General features: G+C 34.7%; 1 protein-coding gene across 1 annotated transcript in view; it reads right to left on the bottom strand.

The window, feature by feature from the left end:
• LOC125241883 (protein furry) overlaps positions 1–21,306 on the bottom strand; it is a 179,952-nt gene that overhangs the window by 111,572 nt on the left and 47,074 nt on the right. The window contains exon 25 of the mRNA XM_048150568.1: positions 3,621–3,784. Within this exon, the coding sequence (XP_048006525.1) occupies positions 3,621–3,784 (164 nt within the window). The remainder of the gene's footprint in view (positions 1–3,620; positions 3,785–21,306) is intronic.

Genomic DNA, 21,306 nt, shown 5'->3' with positions numbered 1-21,306 from the left:
CCTTCCCCAGGTGCCCCGAGTTATCCCACGTACCTATGCAAAAATATGTACATAGTATTTAATGTGGTGAATTGGTACATAATTATATGGATTATGTAAGCATGACATTTATTTTCCAATAAGTAGAGTAGATTGAGAAAGAAAGTCAACTAATAACAAGAAACCAACAAAATAAACTTGTTTTATGAACAGAAATTTTGAAAACTGTTGCTTAAAGTTAACGATTTGAAGCACGTAGAATTGCAAAGTTTTGTGATTTCCAATTATGAAAGTACTTCGAGGTTGTTTTGTAGAATATTTTTCTAATTCCTGTTTACCTAAAGCCGCAAAATTTAAATCTTTGGTAAATTCCTTTAAAGGAGATTTGTGTGATGAGCTGAATCGCAATCGGGAAGCTTTGAAGCGTTTAAAACTGGCCATTTCATATTTTAAATTTGACAGTTAAACGAGACGGCTGGTTGTTCCCCTCCGAAAATTATGAGGTAACTTTCATCGCCTAATGTTGAGACAAAGGTGATATCTGACAGTTCACTCGAATGAATTTTAATTTTGTACTGGTCTCGTCTGATGTTGAACACTGCCTTGTACAGGATTATAGAATACATTTATTTCACAGCGTACCTATGACACATTTGGGTTTTTTTTAAATAGAAGGCTTACTTTTTTCTTCTAGAACATGAGCGTATTTTATTGAGGTGCTGAGTTCAGACATACATTATGCACCTTTGTATCGGTTTTTAAACTAAGATGCACGCTTCACTGAAAGACAATGATAACATAATTTATACGAATAATTAATATAGTTATAAGTATTACTGAAACCCATAATTTACAGGCTTCGTAAGGACTTTGTGCAATCTATGAAATCTAAAACATAATAAAGTTAATTACCTAATGGATATAGAGGATTATTGCTAAAATGAAATTTGTAATCACATTGTATTGAAAGCCAGCTCTCGGCACAGGATTAAAACTTTTTGCGAATATCTGTCACAATGTATTATTTATAAACAAATGCAAAAAAATAAGTTGGATCTAGGCAAATTAAACTGAAACTAAATAACCTAAATTAACAAATAACATAATGTAATAAGGAGTTTTAACTCCAAAAATGACAAAAAAAACATTAAAACAAACAAACTAACACAAGCTAAATAAATAAGTAGCTTTTCTCAAAAAAGGCTTCGGAATAATGAAATAAAGTGGTTGAATAAAACTTACCTTTAAACCATTCAAACATATTTAGGCCTGATTTAGACGGCGTGCGAACTCGAACGCGATTTTAGTTGCATTGCAGGATGTTGAAGTTACATACAATTCAGCACAGCCATCAAATACCGCAATGTAATAAAACTAGTTACCATTACCATCATTATATTATTAGTTACCGTCCTTAGGAGTCACGAAAATGGAGGAAGAAAATAATTTGATACATGCGTACAGAAATTCTTCGCAACCCTTCCGTTATTTCATGTCGAATACCAGCAGGTAGATCAACATTGGACTCATAAATATAAATTAAATTCACTTATACTCTTTAAGTTTGTGCCTGCATTGTGGTATGGCGAAAATGTTAGTATGTCCCTCGACATTTACAGAATTAGGCGGTTCATCTCTAAATTCGTACAACTCAAACATTTGCTTTGTAGACTGAAATTCCTTACACAAGTCAAGCAGCATTGTAACGAAAGCAGGGCTTGGACTGCTATTGAAATACCCGTTTAATATAGTTCCAAAACCGTTTCTTTTCTCGGAAATAGATATCCTAACTACATTTGTACTTACATACATACATCGATATTTTAAATTCAACCAGTAATTTACGTCTCACAAAAACAAAACCTACCTAGCTAGCACAATGGCTTACGCTTAGTACCTAAGGGTATGGTAGCTACGTAGCTAGCCATGCCCATCTTCTGTAGTGACGCAACAGAGTCAGACTGCGTTTCAATCGCCACGTAGCGTAGATTCTCATTTCGGCTAGGCAGACTGGTATCTTAATAAAACAGTTGTTTAATCTATAACCGCAAACCGAAACGAAATCGAATTCGTTCCCGGCCCGGCTGAATAAACGAAAACGGTTCGCATAATAAAACTGTTTCTGCGTCCTGCACATAGTGGGTACCACACTTAGAACTTGGCCCTGCGGGTTGTTCACACGAGCGAATAATGAGTTTGATTAAAGCATAAGTTATTCGTCAGTGTAGCAATATTTATATTACACTTGCCTGGACATGAACACTGACACAACGACTTGTGTTCAGTTTCCTCTTAGCTTTACTATTTAGATTTACTTTACGTTAAAAGAAATAGATAAAGTTACGGTTATACGGTCTCCAACATTGTAGGTCTATTATTTCATTAAAATGTCGGATTGGAAATGAATTGAAAATGTCGGAAATGGATTTATCATATTTGTCGAGATAAATCCATCGACTGAATGTGAACACACGGTCAGTGATTGTGAGCAAACCTTTGTAAGATTGCATATAAAAACTCAGACGTAACGTAGCCTTATATAAATGCCTATAACGTCACATTTTTGACCGAAAATTCCAGTGTCGTTTCGTGTACAAGGTACATATTTGTAATTTCTCTTGATCTTTTCTATCTACAATTTCTGTTTGTAATTTTTGCTACCTTTTTATCCATTAAATGTTTTCGAACCATTCCAAGCAATATTTATGATTTTTATGAATGCGAAAATGTGTCTATCTATTCATTCGATTCATGTTTTAACCGCTGAACAGATTACGATAATTGTTGATACAACAAAAATAGTTTAAATCCGACGGGGAAGGATGACCGTTTTTAGGGATTAGTACCAAAAAAGTATAAAACGAACCCTTATGGCAATAGACTCTATGACATGAGTGTCATATTGATGATAGCCGTGTAGTGTACTGTAAACTTACCGATGTCCGGGTCAACCGCAGCCGGTCACCGTGCCGAAAAAGCGCTTGACCAAATGACCAGCACGGGCGCGCGCGGGCAGCCCGTGCACATGAGCCTCACGTTGATGATAGCTGTGTAGTGTAACTGTAGACGTTGTCCGGGTCAGCCGCAGGCAGCGGGCCCACCGTGCCGAAGAAGCGCTTGTCCAGCAGCTGCAGCGCGCGCGCTCTCGTGCACGGGCGCGCGCGGGCAGCCCATGCACATGGGTGTCGCGTTGATGATAGCTGTGTAGTGTAACGGTGGACTTACCGCGGTTGTCCGAGTCAGCCGCAGGCAGCGGGCCCACCGTGCCGAAGAAGCGCTTGTCCAGCAGCTGCAGCGCGCTCTCGTCGGGCAGCCCGTGCACATGGGTGTCGCGTTGATGATAGCTGTGTAGTGTAAGCGCGTTTTCACATTATCCGATCCGATATCGGATGTCGGAAGGATTTCAATAGAAAAAATCCAAGATGGCGCCTGTAATGTATGGGATATCGGTCCGACATCCGATATCGGATCGGATAATGTGAAAACGCACTAACGGTGGACTTACCAATGTCCGGGTCAACCGCAGCCGGTCACCGTGCCAAAGAAGCGCTTGACCAAATGACCAGCACTGGCGCGCGCGGACAGCCCGTGCACATGGGTGTCGCGTTGATGATAGCTGTGTAGTGTAACGGTGGACTTACCGTTGTCCGGGTCAGCCGCAGGCAGCGGGCCCACCGTGCCGAAGAAGCGCTTGTCCAGCAGCTGCAGAAGCTGCAGCGCGCTCTCGTGCACGGGCGCGCGCGGGCAGCCCGTGCACATGAGTGTCACGTTGATGATCGCCGTGTAGTGGTCGCACGGGTACTCCCTGCACAACACATTAAACAATTATTGCGTCTTCGAGAATATCTGGAGTCAAACTAAGTTGAAAACTATTTTGCAGCGTTTGAACGTGTTAAGCAAACGTCATAGTTTCATATAAGTTTGACGTCTAAAATAACCCCTGCCGTAGTCTGTGCTATGAATAAGAAAACCCCAGAGGTAAGCATGGTTTTTTATACTTATAGCGGACAATGTTGGCCTCTGTCCCTATGACATTTTAGTTTTGTATGAAGCAGGTTTACGTATAAATAAAATAAATAACATTGCCACATCTAAGAGACCTTTGCTATGAAAAATAACATTCAATCACACTATGGTAAAATATATTTCTTAAATAAAACATGTTCGAGCGAAAAAAAACCTGTTTTATTCAAAAAGAGAGATGGTAGTGTATGATCATATGTTCCCTCATAATTTCTACGGTATTCAAGATTTGACAAAAGATGTGTCATTCTAATCGTCTCCGTGTAGTGCATGGTAGGGGGTAATTCAAGCGATTGCAGAATATGTGGTGGTCAACTTTTAAACCATTCTACTCATGCTCAGTGAGTTCAGTAACAGACTACGTGTTTTAAACCTTGCTATAAAGTGTTACTGGGATTTATGAGATGGTGTTCAACGTGACATATTGAAAGAGACAGTCAAATTAAATAAAAAAAAAAATAGATCTCCCTGAACGCACACTCGGCTAAATTATCGATCTCAATCTCTAGAACCGATATATTTTATTAACTGAACCGCGATAAGTTTAGGATTGAAATAGTTGTAACTTCATAATACCTATATACATTTTGAGACTAAAGTGGAAGAAAAAACACACCACGATTGATATTTCTGCATTAAAATCACCTTTGATTGATACTGGGTTAGATGACGACGCTTTAATATTTGCCAATTGTAAACTTGCAACTACCTGTAAACCTGCAGTTCAGTGTATAATTATAATAATAGCATCAACAAGATACAAGGTATATTTACTTGGGTGCCCGATTGATATTCCGAAATAAAATACGCCGATTTTCGTTACGCCGACAACGATTCGCCGACGTCTGTTTTGGCCGAATAACGATTGGAAGATTCTCATTTCGCATAATATTCGTTCGTAAACGGAGTCGGTAGGCAGAAATTTGATACGCCGATTTACTTTTCGACGAATAATCATTTAGTGATTGTAAAAATTGGCCGACACAGAATTGGTCGAAACACAATAGGTCGAGTGATCATTTGTTTTTTTTTTGGTGAGTTGACTGAGCCTGGAATTTGCGTACAAAGTGTTCTGCGGATTCAAAAATCTAGTTGTTAGATCGTTTATAAGATTAATTCACATTTATTTGTCGTAGAAGTCGACTGTGAGGTATGGGTTAAATTGTGGCGTTGCCACTGCAATGTCACAATCTGGACTTCTTTCAACTTCTTTTGCCAAGATTGGCACTGAAACTTAGTAGTTAATGTGCTCTAGCTACCCCTTTATGGGCTACAGGCGTGATTATATGTATGTATATGTACGTAAGAAAAAAAGTGTCTATTAAGTGCGTAATTTTTTTTACAACAGCGACAATTTATTCGTCCGAAAATATTTTAACAATGTATAAAATGTGAAACGTTATTCGACTAAACGTGGCCTAAACGAACATATTACTTTGCTAAATGAAAAATGTCCAATAATAGTTCGGATAATTTGCACAGAAGCGAACTGAACTGTATGCGAACCAATTAAGATTCTACGTAACGTTATTCGACCAAAAGTGACAGCGATAGTTTGATTATTCGGCTAAATGGCATTCGGCGAATCGTTGTCGGCGAATCAATAATCGGCTAAAAATTGTCGGAGAATCATTAGGTAGCCATTTACTTGTTAGTAACAAAAGGCCCATTTGTTTACGTATCTTTGTCCAATGCTCCGCTAGTCTAAGGAAACTTTGTCGGACAATGTGACTTTGATTTACGACTCTAAAATAATACGGCATAATATAATTATACACAGACGAAATTTACTTTAGCCTCACAAAGTAAAACATAAAGTTCTACGACGCGCATTGTATCTAATACCAATTTGATTTGTTTAATTCATTTTTACTGAATTAAAGTGCGATAACGCGCGAAATATTCGTATATCTTATAATTACATTAATGACATCATGGCGCCTTCCAGTTTATATCTGGTTCATTTTAGATCCCATAACATATATGATAAAAATATTTCAGGCTTTTTTCGTCTTAAATCTATTTATTCAAGTAGTATTAATACCGACTGCGTACGTAGAAGCTTAAGTTAAATATCCGGGCGTTCAATTGAGATATTTGAGATTACTTTCTATTTTAATATTAATATTTAATATATAAGCGCGCGTTTGTATTATGAGGACCATTGCAATTCACATACTCGTATGTATACTGAAATCTTTAAATCGTAATCAGATGGTATAATCGAATTAGTCATAATGTCGCTCGTGTGGTAAAGCCTCGCCTCGAATGTATGATAAGGGATAAATTTATGCAACAATTGGCTGCTTTTCGGACAAGGATACATATATTTAAGCTTGGCGACACGTTCAAGGAATGTAAACTGTTTAGGTTACATATGTCTTGCTCAGACCCGAGACAATAACAGCGTTAGTGAACTAAGAGTTTAGATAGGAGGAGTTGCTACTCTCCAACAGCTCACACCCTCTACTTATGCGTCACAATTTTAACAATTTCAGGTATCTCTTCACAAGGGTTATTGGTTTCGTGCGAAGTGCATGGAGGGGGTAAGCAAATCGATCGCAGTGCTTGCGGTGGTCAAAATCGACACTGATTGTGGTTGTCATCTATCAAAACTCATAAAATATAATACAATGTGTAATGTTTGATATTCGTTGCACGTTCTATGCGTTTCATAGAGCACACTGGAATTTGGATCAAAGAACTAAATGGATAGCTACGGTGAAAAGAAAACGTAAGTGACATGTCAAAACAAAACATTATAATAAGTTATATTTAAGCTTGTTTACCTAATATTGTTCAATACGCTGTTAGTATTTTTCCTACCGTAAAAGATTATGCTTAAAGATTCAGGCCTAGCCTGGGAATAGGCCCGTGTCGGATATTTCTGCGGCCGCGGACATGACTAGGTACTTACGTTTAGATTTGTTTTAATATGGCATTAACGGGACGGAGGTTTAGCGAATACCATATCACTAGCTCGAAGAACTTGTACCATTACTCCTATGTTCTTCAAGATTCCTTATATGCCCTGCCAGCACCAATTTATTGACTCTTTCTGTAGTCTGGGGTTGGAAGTTTATACCGTGAGTAATGGCTTTGGAAACTGATTTTTGGTATTATATCCATGCCTTTATAATCTATCTACCTAAATTACACTTGAAATAGTAGCTCTTGTTATTCGATTTATTTAAAATTAACGAAAAATTGTTAAAATATAATGTTTGTTTACATGTCATTTTTTGACGTTTTCCATTTCAAGTTCACATGGTAGTGGGCGTAATTGTCGTGCACGTAGCCAATAGAAATACATTGTTTTAATATGAACAGGTAAGATGTATTTTGAGTTTCAAAATGTTTTACACACAGACAAATATAGTTATTATTATATATACTTACAAAACCAGTTAAAATTTTAAACCGCACGCGTGTTCAGAATCGCCATATCGAGTCAGACTCATAACTGAAGGTTTCGTCGCAGACTTTGTAATGTGAGAAATAAGGGTTCTGTTTTTTTTTCTTTTAGAGGTACGCAAACTCTAAAAACATGAAATAAGAAAACTTATTTTTCTACCCCAGCACTTAAATCTGTCAATTAGATTATTGGTACTCAACTTTTATAGCCTTCATAAAGTTACCATTATATAATATACTATTAGACTTGTCGTCCTGTAAAGCAAGCATGTTATACCATAAATTCGTTTTTAACAAGTAGACACGTCTCGTTTACGAACTTTGCATGATATTGAGCTTCGAATATATTTAAAAATGTCTTGGATAAGACTTGAATTACGGTCTCCCAATCGCTACTGCAGAGCTCCGACATATACACCACACCTTACCCATAGCCAGCAATTATTTCCATCTACCTTTAAGACATAGCATTTTTTATTATTTTAATTTTATTTTAAGTTTATCCTCAAAACTGTAAATGAAATGTTATTTTCGAAGAGATCTCGTTAAATGAACAGCTGCCAATACCGTGGTTTATTATGTCTCGAGTTCATTACCTGTCAGCAGTGCGCTAATGGATCTCGCTTTTGCGTTAAAATCGATTTTAAGGATCTACATAAAGTAAACATTAATTTCAAACTCGCTAGGCTTTGAATGGTAAATAAAACAAAACATACTTATACACTTCGTTTCTATGCATATAATTTTACGTTAATACGATTTGGAACGTATATTACGATGTATATTATTGATTCGGTGTGGTTTATTGTTTTAAATACGTTTTTTTTTGTAAGTACATAGTTTACTCAATCTCATATTTAAGTGATGACTTTGTAACTACATATTTGAGGATAGAGTTAAATTAAAGGATAGCTTAAAGATAAATGAAATGGAAAATATATAATGCTATAAATAAAATTAGTACTAATAGATTTTTATGGTAGAGTGTATTTTTTTCCAAATGGAAACAGATATTCATTGATGCGAACCGTATGACTAATAATATAACCTACACAGTACACATAAGTAAATTGTCTTGCTTCACCACAGTGTCATCGTTCATTATCAGGTCAAGACGATATTCTATTATAATTTGATTCCTAATGTCGTCTATTTTAGCTACGAAATGGGTCTAATGTTAAGCTTTCATATTTTTCAAGATAAACACTGAAAGATTTTAAGTAAGGACTGATTCGTAACGAATTTCACAAATTCGAAACTGTGTTAAAGGTACCGAAGCCGCCCTAATCAAAGTTTGTTTTTCTATAATGTGTTAAAAAATATATTCAAAAATTATTATTTATTAGTAAATTCATCATTCTCTCTTTATCCTCGCTCATGTTGTAAGTTTTGTTGTATGCCCTCCATCATACATCTGACAGTGTTTTTTGACACATTCTTAGTTTTAGTCCTATCAAGGACTACCTTTTTTTTAAATTTTTATGGTTGCTCATCGTGGGAGTCATTTCAATGAACGAATTTCTTGGACACTACATCCTATACCGGTTAATGGATCAATACTGCGGGACTTCGTTAAATCAAGCTGCTGGCTTCATAAATATCGTGGATGATATCCAGCTATGGTCAACATAAAGTTGAAAGATCGTATTATTAAATAAAATTTGCTAACAGATTCTTTCAGCAATTTTTGCTGTAGATCTCTCTATCGAAAAGTAACCAATGCCAGGTAACTAATACCGTATCAACTTAATTCCTGGTAAAGTAAATATTTGGACACACGTCTACATTTTCATTGTTTCACAGGAATCATAAAGAAATTGCCTTTCAGATATGGTATAATGTTGGTTGGTAGGTAGTGTTGAAAATTATTTAAATGCAAGTTTCGTCAACAGAAATCAAGATTTTGACAGCAGTTTGTCGCCGAATTATTTTCAGCGTTCACTTTAATTTTATTTATCTAGTTAGTTGAGATTAAATATAATAATTTTGTGATTCTGGCAATTTTATTGGTGGAATGTATAATACAAAGTAAACTAGAAATTATCCAAGAAAAAGCACTCTGAATTTGTCAAATTTGTTACGAATCAGTCCTTAAGTAGTCAACTTCTTCAATGACAATTAATTAAATAGCGTGAGATTTGATTTAATTTAAATGTTTTCTATAATTAAATTTTACATCTATACGTTGATTTTAATATAATAATTAATAAAGTATGCACGGAGAGTGTCAGATCATAGCACGTTTGAGAATCTACAATATTTTATTAGACATTTGTTTTACATACATACATACATACAATCACGCCTGTATCCCATAAAGGGGTAGGCAGAGCACATGAAACTACTAAAGCTTCAGGGCCACTCTTGGCAAATAAGGGGTTAAAAGAAAACGAAACTGTGGCATTGCAGTGACAGGTTGCCAGCCTCTCGCCTACACCACAATTTAACCCATATCCCATAGTCGCCTTCTACGCCACCCACGGGAAGAAAGGGGGTGGTGAAATTCTTAACCCGTCACCACACCACACAGGCACTTGTTTTGCTTTATATTAATCTGATTCTTTTAAAATTTTTACACAATATTATGCCCGAAAAAAAACGTGATATTAGCGAACAATGTGAGACTTTCGGCATGACCCTGTCTCCTGCCTAAAGCCCTCGCATAATTAATAGACGCCCCCCCCCCCCCGATTGCAAAACAATGTACAGTCATCAATAAAAATATACATAGGTTTGAAGTGACAAAAATAAATATAGAGGACTTTATTGACTGCACATTAAAGATTCAAAGATCAAAGATTTTTATTTGTTCAACATAGGTAAGTTACAAGATGTTCAATAATTGTTTTCAGTATCACTATGTCGTGCCTATTGGCATACAAATATATTAATAATATACACTACTTAATTAAAATATCACAGTCAAATATCAAAACAATAACAGTCAAACAGGGTTATCTCATGCAATCAATTCAATCTAATAATTTAATAATGTCAAAGTAATGTTCTAAAAAATAATAATAATAAATAGGTAATTATAATAATCTCAATTCATTTTAATTTAATTTAATTTACAATTCAGTCAAAAATTCTCTTATAGTGTAATAGGCTTTCTCTATAAGGAATACTTTAAGTTTTTCTTTGAAAACATTACTTTTGTCCTTATATGCCATTATTTTTGGCGGTAACTTATTGTATATTTTGTGCGCCATTCCTAGAATGCTTTTTTGCAGAAGTGCAGTCTTACTTGGTACTTTTTGCGAAGGCTTTATTTTATTTTGAAGTCGTACACTCTTAAATTTAGTAAATAGATTCTGGTTTGTATTTACAAAATTGGCCATTTCATATATATATAAACTTGGCAATGTAAGTATATTAAGGCTTTTAAAAGATGGTTTACATGAGCCTCCTTCTTGGATACCACAGATTGTTCGTATGCATTTCTTCTGAGCCTTAAATACATATTCTTTATTGGTGGAGTTTCCCCAAAACAGGACACCATATCTTAAATTAGAAGTAACATAAGCATGATATGCAGTTAAGAGTGACGATTTGTCTGCTATTTTTTTTAATTAAGGTTGTGTATAGTATAGAGATACATATTATTTGCACATTGGCTGTATTCATATCTTTGTCACTGACTGTACCTACCTAATGTTATTATGATGTATGGTACATTTCCCGTCAGAAAGAAATTCGATAATTTGATTATTATTCTCAGTATTTATTTTCATTCTTATATTATTTTTTTATTTCTGATTATTATATTATTAAATTATTATGCTTAGAGTATAAGTCCGTAACCGTTTAGTGGAGTAATGCTAACATAAGAATCGGCAAATGTGAACTAAAAAAATACGAATTAAAACTTTTTTTACAGATTTTGGGAATATGTTTATGAATTATGAACAAATGTTTATACTAAACTTATAGGCAGAGTCCCCTTTCTTCCCTTGGGTGTCGTAGAAGTCGACTGTGGCATATGGGTTAAATTGTGGCGTAGGCGAGAGGCCAGTAACCTGTCACTGCAATGTCACTATTTGGAGTTCTTTCAACCCCTTTTTGCCAAGAGTGGCACTGAAACTTAGTAGTTCATGTGCTCTGCCTACGCCTTTATGGGATACAATACAGGCGTGATTATATGTATGTATGTATAGGCATAGTAAGAAACACAACAAGATTTATGAATCATCCTACATATAAATAGTATTTTATGCAACTGGTGGTTAAAAGAGGTCAAAAAAGGTGAGTGGCGTGGGTAACAATTTGAGGCGAAGCCGAAAATTGTTAATAAAGACGCCACGAGCATTTTTTGACTCAGTTAAACACCGTTGCATACAATACTTTTTCTACGACCAAGCACTTATTTTGAAAGAAAATTATAAATCAACAAATACCTACTTTCAGTCATCTTAGTTATCTAGTGGACCGCCTACCATTTTGAATATGCAGTTTGAGTGCAAACATGAAAATAAAACTGTCTATGGTATGGTTCTTTGAAGCCTGGACACTAAGACGAATCGAGCAGAGTTGAATCGAGTTCTCATACATTTGAATGCGATTCGACGCGTCGCCAATGAACGCAGCAGAAAACGAAGGAGTCTCGACTCTGCGAATTGGTTTGTTAAGTTGGTAGCAATGTATTTACTGAACTGTAACAGCTATATCGTGCTACTTCTACTAAATGTTTTCAGGGTATAGACTAGATAGACTTGTCCTGACATCTTTTATGTAGGGTTTTTAAGTTCTATGCACCACCTTGTAACTCACGAATAACAGTACGGGAGTAGAAAAAATATAATAATAGTTAGAGATAATATTATACTCGTATACGCAAACTTTTCATTCTGCGGTATGCGGCTTGCGGTGGCGTCGACACACTACTCCGCAGGCACTAAATAACAAACTTATATTACCTTCAGATTTCAGCTTGGAAAATAAAGCTAAGTAAAATTGTGATTTAAAGAATAGAAAATAATGTTAGAAGATTGCTTATATGTAAAAAGTATAGTTTTGTTAATTATTTTTTTATTAACACTAATGCAAAAAACATTTTTTTTGACTTTTGTGACTCAAAAAGGCAATGAAAACGGCAACTTAACTAAAATAGTATTTTATACAATCGTGATATAATACAAAGCTTTTCAGTCGAGTACCATGTTTAGGCCACGAAGCTTGCTGAGTGGCCTAATAGTACGGTACGAGAGTGAAAAGCTTAATTATATCACTATTGTATACAATACTTTTTCTACGAGTCATCATCTTCATCATCAATGGACGGAAATATCATCATTCATTAATGTTAATAGAGTTGTTCACCGTTGTATCAACATCGAATTACCTAGCAACCAATTGTTGGTAATAACCGTCTCTGATTGGCCGATAACGCGACAGATAAAAAAAATGTGTTTCAGATGCAGGAAAATTTGCCAGGTATCGCAAATTAGTATAGAAATTGTATGAAGTTCTATTTTTGAAATTATTACAGTTAACTAAAGTCAACTATAATGAGCTTATTATGTATAATTGAGTCGGAACTGCCATAGAGTATCCAACACTGAAAAGTTAGCACTTATAGTTTAGTCTGTGGTGGCCTAATTGACAGATTACAGTCGACAAGTAGAAAAAATATGTTATATAAATCATTTAGCTACATTATTAAGCTATCCGTTACTTTTTGAATTTCTTCCATCGGATAATAAATAAGCAAACTACAAGTACGATTATTGATTTTAAGAAAATGGTTGACATTGTTTCTTAAAGGGCTTTAATTGTACTTTCAAATGATACCAATATTGATAGGTTACGATGAATAAGATTAGAGGTATATCTGCTTGAAACGAATTTTGCGCGAGGTGTAATTTGTTTGACGCCGAATGTATGGGAACCCGTGTCAAGCGGTACGCCCCGCCTACGGGTATGTTTGTTTATTTATTATCCGATCGAAGAAATTTAAAAAGTAATGGATAGCTTAATAATGATTTATATAACATATTTTTGATCTAAGAGGCTTTTTTATTGCCTTTTTTGAGTGACAAAAGTAAAAAAATACAGTAAGAAAATAATATTTTTGCATTATTGTTCAAAAAAAAATTAACTACAAAAATAATATACAACGATACCACTTGTCAGCAGCATACTCTCCTCTCCAGTCACATCAACTTTTTCCGAGACCCTCTGACCGCTCTACTATACGACTATGAAAGCAATTTTTTTACTTAGGTTAGGTCTTAGTTCTTTGAAATGTACAGTTACATACTTCAAATAGATCTCGAATAGCAATTTCAATCGTACTTTCTACTCTAGTTTTAAAGGCAGATAGATGTATTTATACAATTCAGTTAACCCAAGCATAGTACGTTTCATCGTCTTCATCGACCATATACGTGTCAACGCGATACTCTAAATACTGCAATTCTGAGTACAAATTACATTGCAGTTTTCCAAAAAGGAGACTGCTTAAAATCTATAGCCAAATCATCACTATTTGGAATTTTTTATAAGACTTTATAGATTGGCGGGGTCTGGAAAAGGGTTAAATTACATAAAAAGTTTCGCCGTAACGCAATATTCTTCGCCTGCGTGGTCCGTATAGTAGTAATTGTACGCGCCGCTACGCCAGCGCGAAGGGAAAATTCCAAAATCGAAAGAAGGGCTAAGGCATCTCCCGGTTTTTATTTAACAACGCGATTGATACTCGCATAATCTGCCTAAATAAATGTAACATGGTCCGGAATTTAACCTTTTTGATGATAAGTACTTAGAGAGTTCGATAACAAAGAAAATTTCACTATTTATCGAGCTAAAGTCAGGTAATTAAGTTTATTATTTATTTTGCTAATTAAATATGAATACTCTAGATGACTAATGAGTAATGAATCGTTAAAAGCTAATACGATGTCCGCCATATACCTACTGGCCCTACTGCTGTCTGTATCGACGACACCTAAGTAATATTACTAAACGTATTATAATATCACGGAAAGACTGTTCCATTCGCGAAAATCAACTAGTTGCCACATCTCTCGCATCTCGATTTATTGACAAGGGATAGAATAGATCAAACACAATCCGTATCAGTAACCAATTATAGGCTATAGCACAGTATCATGTCAATTCTATGATCGAAATGTCATATTGTGTGAGTTTGGAACACATTGAACTGGCATATAATTGTGGGATTTGGCCTATGGTACGTGTGTTTGCACGGTATTCAACATGAAATTTCACAATTCCCTTTATCAATTTTGATATACATTATATTAAGTTAGTTGCCTAAAAATAGGCACTGCGGGCTTTGACGTAGACATAATATTATGTTATACATTATCACAGTAGAACCTAGATAACTAACCTCGGAGATTAAGTACATTCTTTTCCTACGCCCGAAATCTCCATAACTTGAAATATTTAACTTCGTACAGAGAGAAAAGGACACGTGATTCCCTTTTCAATACATATCTTAGTTCTATAGCTAGGCTAGCACCTTTGAAGGTATATTCCGAAATGGTTTACTAACAAACGTCTATAATTCTAAGATCTTAAGAAGACAACACAGTCGTACTTTGTGCTTTCTACTTTCTATAATTACTTCTCAAACATTTTCATTGAGATTCGTCTTATCGAGGTTCTAATGTATTATCAATGTTATATATATACATTATCAAGCTTATACATATGTATATCAAGGATAAATCCCAATTTCATACCCGATAGTTGGATGGTGATAAGCAATAATGTGTCAACCCACAAAAACTAAAAAAATGAGATTTTAATGCCATGTTATAGCTGGATTTTTAAACTTCTATTTGCAAAAATGACCTTTTCATTTTGAAAATTTTTACTATCCCAAAAGTAAAAAAATAGGTTAACACAAATCCTATATCGTGTGTTGCCTGTTTTGCATTAATGTGTCAAGAACCTTAACTTATTATAGTAATTGGCAGAAGACATATTTAAATTACAATAATGTGTTATGAGGGTTGACTTAACGATTTTTTTACACTTGACTCATTCTTGCAAAACGCAAAAAATGACATAGTTACCCACTATGAGACTTGAATGATTATTGCAAAATGATATTTTATTCGTTGTTTTATGCTACGACCCGTGTTATAAAACATAAGTCATTATTGTTAAATTATATTCGGGTCATAAATTGTTCGTTTTTGGTGTAAGTACCATGACACTATATTGTAAAATATAACTATTCATATTAATTTATGTTTGAATAAGTTATGACTTAGTCCATTAGTATATTTTTGCACATGAATGGTAAATTCAGTACGAAATTGAACATTTTAAGTCATGAATATACATATTCGTTATTATAATTTGCAAACATTTTTTACAAGTACGTGTTTATATAAAAATCTAATATAAGCTAGTATTTTTTTATAATTACTAATTACATTAAGACGTGTTAATGTATGCATAAAAATATTGTTTGATTTTTGAATACTTACTGAATGGTAGTTTATTATTTTGTTAAAGATATTTTATGTTTTGTTCTTGTACAAGTCATGAGTTATTCATAATTTAAATGACTTAGTCTATTTCTTAGCGTAAAAAAATATTTTGTTGTATATTTTAGATAAGTAGTTTGTTTTTTTTAAAGATGATTATTTGGTTTTTGTAACGATTTTTTGTTGAAAAAGCACAGATAATTTAAATATGTGTCTAGAAATGATCATTACTCTAATAGTTAATTTATAGTATTTTATTCAACAGGCGTTTAAAGGAGGTCAAGAAATATGAGTGGCGTACTTTCCACGAGTATTTTGGAGTCAGTTAAACACCATTGCATACAATACTTTTACAACGACCATGCACTTAGTTTTTAATAGTTTTTTTTAAATAATTCTCGCGAAATTCACACTGTTGCCTGTATTGCAAAGGTTTGCACTGTCAGCTCAGCTGCCCAAAGCCTTCCCGCGCACGCACGCAGTATCGTTAATGCAATGCGTTGCCATGATTACAGAACCAAACAATGCGTTTTCAGTTTTTTCGATACGCACAATCCTGTAAATGACGAATAACAGTTCGGGAGTAGAAAAATCATTAAAAGGTTTGATTAATAAATAATGTATTGATTCCTACATGACGACCGGTCTGGCGCAGTCGGTAGTGACCCTGCCTGCTACGCCGCGGTCCCGGGTTCGAATCCCGGTAAGGGCATTTATTTGTGTGATGAGCACAGATATTTGTTCCTGAGTCATGGATGTTTTCTATGTATATAAGTATTTATATATTATATATATCGTTGCCTAAGTACCCACAACACAAGCCTTCTTGAGCTTACCGTGGGTCTCAGTCAATCTGTGTAAGAATGTCCTATAATATTTATTATTATTTTATTATTTATACCTAATAACATAAGTGACCATGACTGATATGTTACTTAACACTTATAAAGTTAAAAATATGCATAGGTAGAGTATTTTACAATAACAATTTATGTGCTTTAACATGTTTATTTAAGACTCATAGATATTTTTAAACAATTAGCAAAAGTGGGTAAAGTATCATAACACAGTCTTGAAAAAGTTTGACGTCGTCGAACAATTCGCAATAAAAGAAAAGGGCATTATTTCGTCAAATTGAAGTTTGTTTTGAAATTAAGCTACAATAATCACTACTACTGAACGTATTATAGCTGAAAAACACAACAATCTATATAAAAAACAATTTTTTTTAAGAGAAACACAAAAAAATGAGAAAAAATCTTTAGACGCCATTTTCTCAAAATGGTTGGCGTGTGGGTTGACACATTATTGCTTATCACCATCCAGTTATTCCTCTGCATAGGTAATTACTGGTTTTACAGGTAAGTGTTATTTTTATACGACTGTCTCAAAAAGAGTGTAATTATAATTTTTTATTCAGACTGACAGGAAGACATTTTCACGTTTACATTTTTTATTTACTACCTATACACATATCGTGTACACTACTAAAAAATCTCGTATGTCACCTCACAAAGCTCCTTAAAGTTAAAACTCAATAATTCTAGATATATGCATTCCATACATACTTACTACATTATTTTTGAAAGAAGTTTTTTCAAAGTAGCGACGATATACATAGTTACGTAGATAGTGTCATTCTACCGTAATATTTAACGTAAATTCTAAACATGACTTTAGCCACAGTATAAGGACGACTCAGAAGTTAATCGCCGGCAGGGGCGACGCGGTCGGTATACTGCGCAATGTCACGCAGGGTTGAACAAAAATATTATAAATTTAATCGACTTCGTACAAAGTAAGTTGTTGTTATCTAATAAGTACTATTAACTGTAAGTATTAGTATAACAATACCACATCATGACATCACATCAGTCAATATTGTATACACAAAAAAATATTATTAATATATTAGTCCCATACGCGCAATAGTAGATTGTGTAACAACTAACAAGGGAGCAAAATGAGATATTTACGGGGAGGGTTTTTTTCACATCACCTATGTGGTAATGTATATGTTATACTTCAGCAATTCCCGTCAACTTTGTACAAAAATTAAGGGAAAAGTTAAATTTGTTTTTATTAATTCCTATTTTGTTTATTTCGTCATTAAGGTTCTCTAGTATCTATATTTTCTTAATTATAACAATTATCCTGTATATATCTTACGAAAGTCGAATTATATTACTAAATGTTGGTAACAAAATAGGATCAATTAAAATTTGCTGACGTGGCATTGTACAAAGTTGACGGGAATTGCTGACTTATATATTATTTAAAACAAAAACGCACTTTCTAACACGTACCATTCAAGTACGTGTTTTTTTTAAAATACTGACGAAATAGTATTTACCTACATATAATGTCTGAATAGATGTTTGCACAATATTTAAGTAGGTACCAAACTTTCGAGATAGATAGATCGCAGTATCGACCTAAATAAAAAACCGGCCAAGTGCGAGTCGGACTCGCCCACCGAGGGTCCCGTACAAACTTTCTTTCAAACTACCTAGTTAAAATAACCCCATGTTTTCATATGACTCTAATGACTAGAAGACAAGTATAGGTACTGATGAGCATTATTGTGTATAGCGCCATCTCTCGGTGAATTCGCTAACAAATTTGCGCGACCTGTATACTATGTTGGTTTTTTCAGGGATAATTCTTTATAATGTTAACCGATTTAAACAGTTTTTACTTTATTGGAAAGATGACGGTTTACGTAACATCTCGTATTAATTTGCAGTACGATATACAGGGTGGCCCATTCAAATCGGTCAGTATGCGAAAGTCTGAAACTATAAGACATACGAAGATTTGTTCTTAGGAACCATGTCACCGATTTTGATAAAAAGAAAAACTGCATTCATACAATAAAAAAAAAAGTGTACCCAGCTGGGGAATCGAACCCGGTTGTTTTGAAAAAATAAACTTACACTATTTCTATTCAGATATCGTTTGTGTAGGTCTTAAGCAGTAAATATCTCTAAGAAACATAATGTCTAAAATGAATAAAATGCATTTTTTTCACATACTTTAATGTCACTTTGAACACCTACTATGATAAATTAATTCATTTTAGACATTATGTTTCTTAGAGATATTTACTGCTTAAGACCTACAAATCTTCGTATGTCTTATAGTTTCAGACTTTCCCATACTGACCGATTTGAATGGGCCACCCTGTATATTTGCAAGGGTGGGTAAATTGAAAGTAAAAATATGAAGTTTTTTGTGAATTAAAAAAAAAGTTTCCACGATACAAACACGATTATATTTTTCCTGTAATATTTAGCATAAAACTAATGTTTCCTAAAATTTTCATAATTTTTAGTTGGTAAACTTCGGAGATAAGGGGATACCCCACTTGACCTAGTAACTTGAAATTTACAGTTTGCCCCCCATTCATTTTGGCCATTTTCTACAATTAAAATTCATAAATTAAAAAAAAAAAATACTTTCTATTTGTAGAGGTTTACAATGTTCACAACTATTCCAAATTTCAAGTTGATAGCATTAGTAGTTCTCGAGATATTTAGGAATGTGACATACGGACAGAGTCGCACCATAAGGCCGTTTTCACATTATCCGATCCGATATCGGATGTAGGAAGCGCTGCTGCTGCTGGATGTATGCGCTTTCAGGTCTTCATTTATGTATTTAATAGATCATTATTACTAAAAATCTATATAAAACGCAATTGCGGATTTAATGCCGATGGCACTCTCCTACAACAGTTTTTGTCCGAGGCACCATGGAACTTCCGATATCGGCAGGACGCTTCCGACATTTTTTGGCCTGCCGGACCCCCCGCCAGTTCTGTTGTCGGCCGATAATATTTGTTTGTGTGCGTATATAATGTATATTTACGTTTGTAGTAGTGTGCGTGACAAAAATGGCGTCTATTAAACAGCTGCTAATGATCGAAATTCAAATTAGTTGAAAATTCCCATTGAAAAAAAAAAAGGTTGTAATGCATCGGTCCGAATTGCGGATACTTACTAGTTTTTTCATCTTTTAGTAGATTAATTTAGTAAAATTATTTATTTTGCCTGACACTCTGAGTATTTTTTATGCTCGTTATCTTAATTTTACAATATAATATTTAGGATATAGTGCTTATAATTATTAAATATAAACCATTTTTAAATATTTTTTGATACAAAATCATACTTCATTGATTTGGACCAATGCGTTTTATCGGACCGACATCCGACACTATCGGAAGCGTTTATCGGATGTTGGATGTCGGTCCGACATCCGATATCGGATCGGATAATGTGAAAACGGCCTAAGGGTTCCTGTTTGTACCTTTTTGGTACGGAGCTCTAAAAACAAGTATTTGGTTGCAAATGTTGCAATCTAATTAATGTCGTTCGTTACAGGTAAATCCTTATTGATTTTAATGCATCATTATAGCTTTAAAAGCTTGGCCAGACATGCGCCTTTTGAGAACGTAGACGGAGCGTTAGCGGAGCGCAATGATAGCGGTGTGCCGGACGAACGCTGGCGTTGCGTCCAGCGGACGCCGGCGGGAACTAACGAGCGCGGATTGCGAGCGGAATGCGCGTCGGCACTGACGTCATTTTCACACACGTCAACACAGCGCGTAAACGCGGCCCCGACTGTCCAACCCAATATTTCCCAGTTTCGCATGTATTCGCCGCGTGCGAGGGTAGTTTTTCGAAACATCGCGCGGCGTGATGTTTGTAAGAAGAGTTATTACTGCTTTATAGTGTGCTTTAGCTTACACTTCTAAATGGTAATGAATTGTCCATTCCCCAAGCTTTGGTTTTGATTTACGAGCATTTAATTTATGACGAATATAACCCGCACTATGTAAATTTAGGAAGCAAGTACAGTGGTACAAAATATGTCGTTTTTCCGTACTAAATGACTTTTTTTTTTTAATTTATTTAACAAATAAGTACATTATATTTTTCACATTTATGTTTCTCGCCAAACTGTCTTGCAGTTTGTTGGCGAGATAGCGCTCATTTTTAACATTTATATATAGTATACTTAGGTACTTACATATTTATTAGGCACTAATTAACTTAAAACTATTTACATGCAATGCGCAAGCTTATGTTATCATTATTGGTTATAATATAACACAAAGATTTTGTCACATATTGGGACACAGCGCACTGTGGGTAAAATATAATTAAGACGTGATTAAATTGTAAACAATGACAATAATTGTACTAGCAATAAAAACGAATTACATCCTCTTCAATGGGAAGACTCAATGGGTCACTTCTACTTAAGAGCGCGGAGGGCAATACAAAATAGAAAGACTGGTGGAGATTGAATTAAATTAGTCCCTTGCTGGATTCCATTCACTTGCGGGCTAAAATATTTGTTTACCTCAACGTTTGAAGTACGAATTGTCTGTGAAATATTGAAGATTAAGGCACAAGCT

The sequence above is a fragment of the Leguminivora glycinivorella genome, chromosome Z, assembly GCF_023078275.1.
Source record: "Leguminivora glycinivorella isolate SPB_JAAS2020 chromosome Z, LegGlyc_1.1, whole genome shotgun sequence".
Taxonomy (NCBI): Eukaryota; Metazoa; Arthropoda; class Insecta; order Lepidoptera; family Tortricidae; genus Leguminivora; species Leguminivora glycinivorella.
Note: the sequence above shows the minus strand (reverse complement) of the source record. Positions and strands in the feature narration are given on the sequence as shown.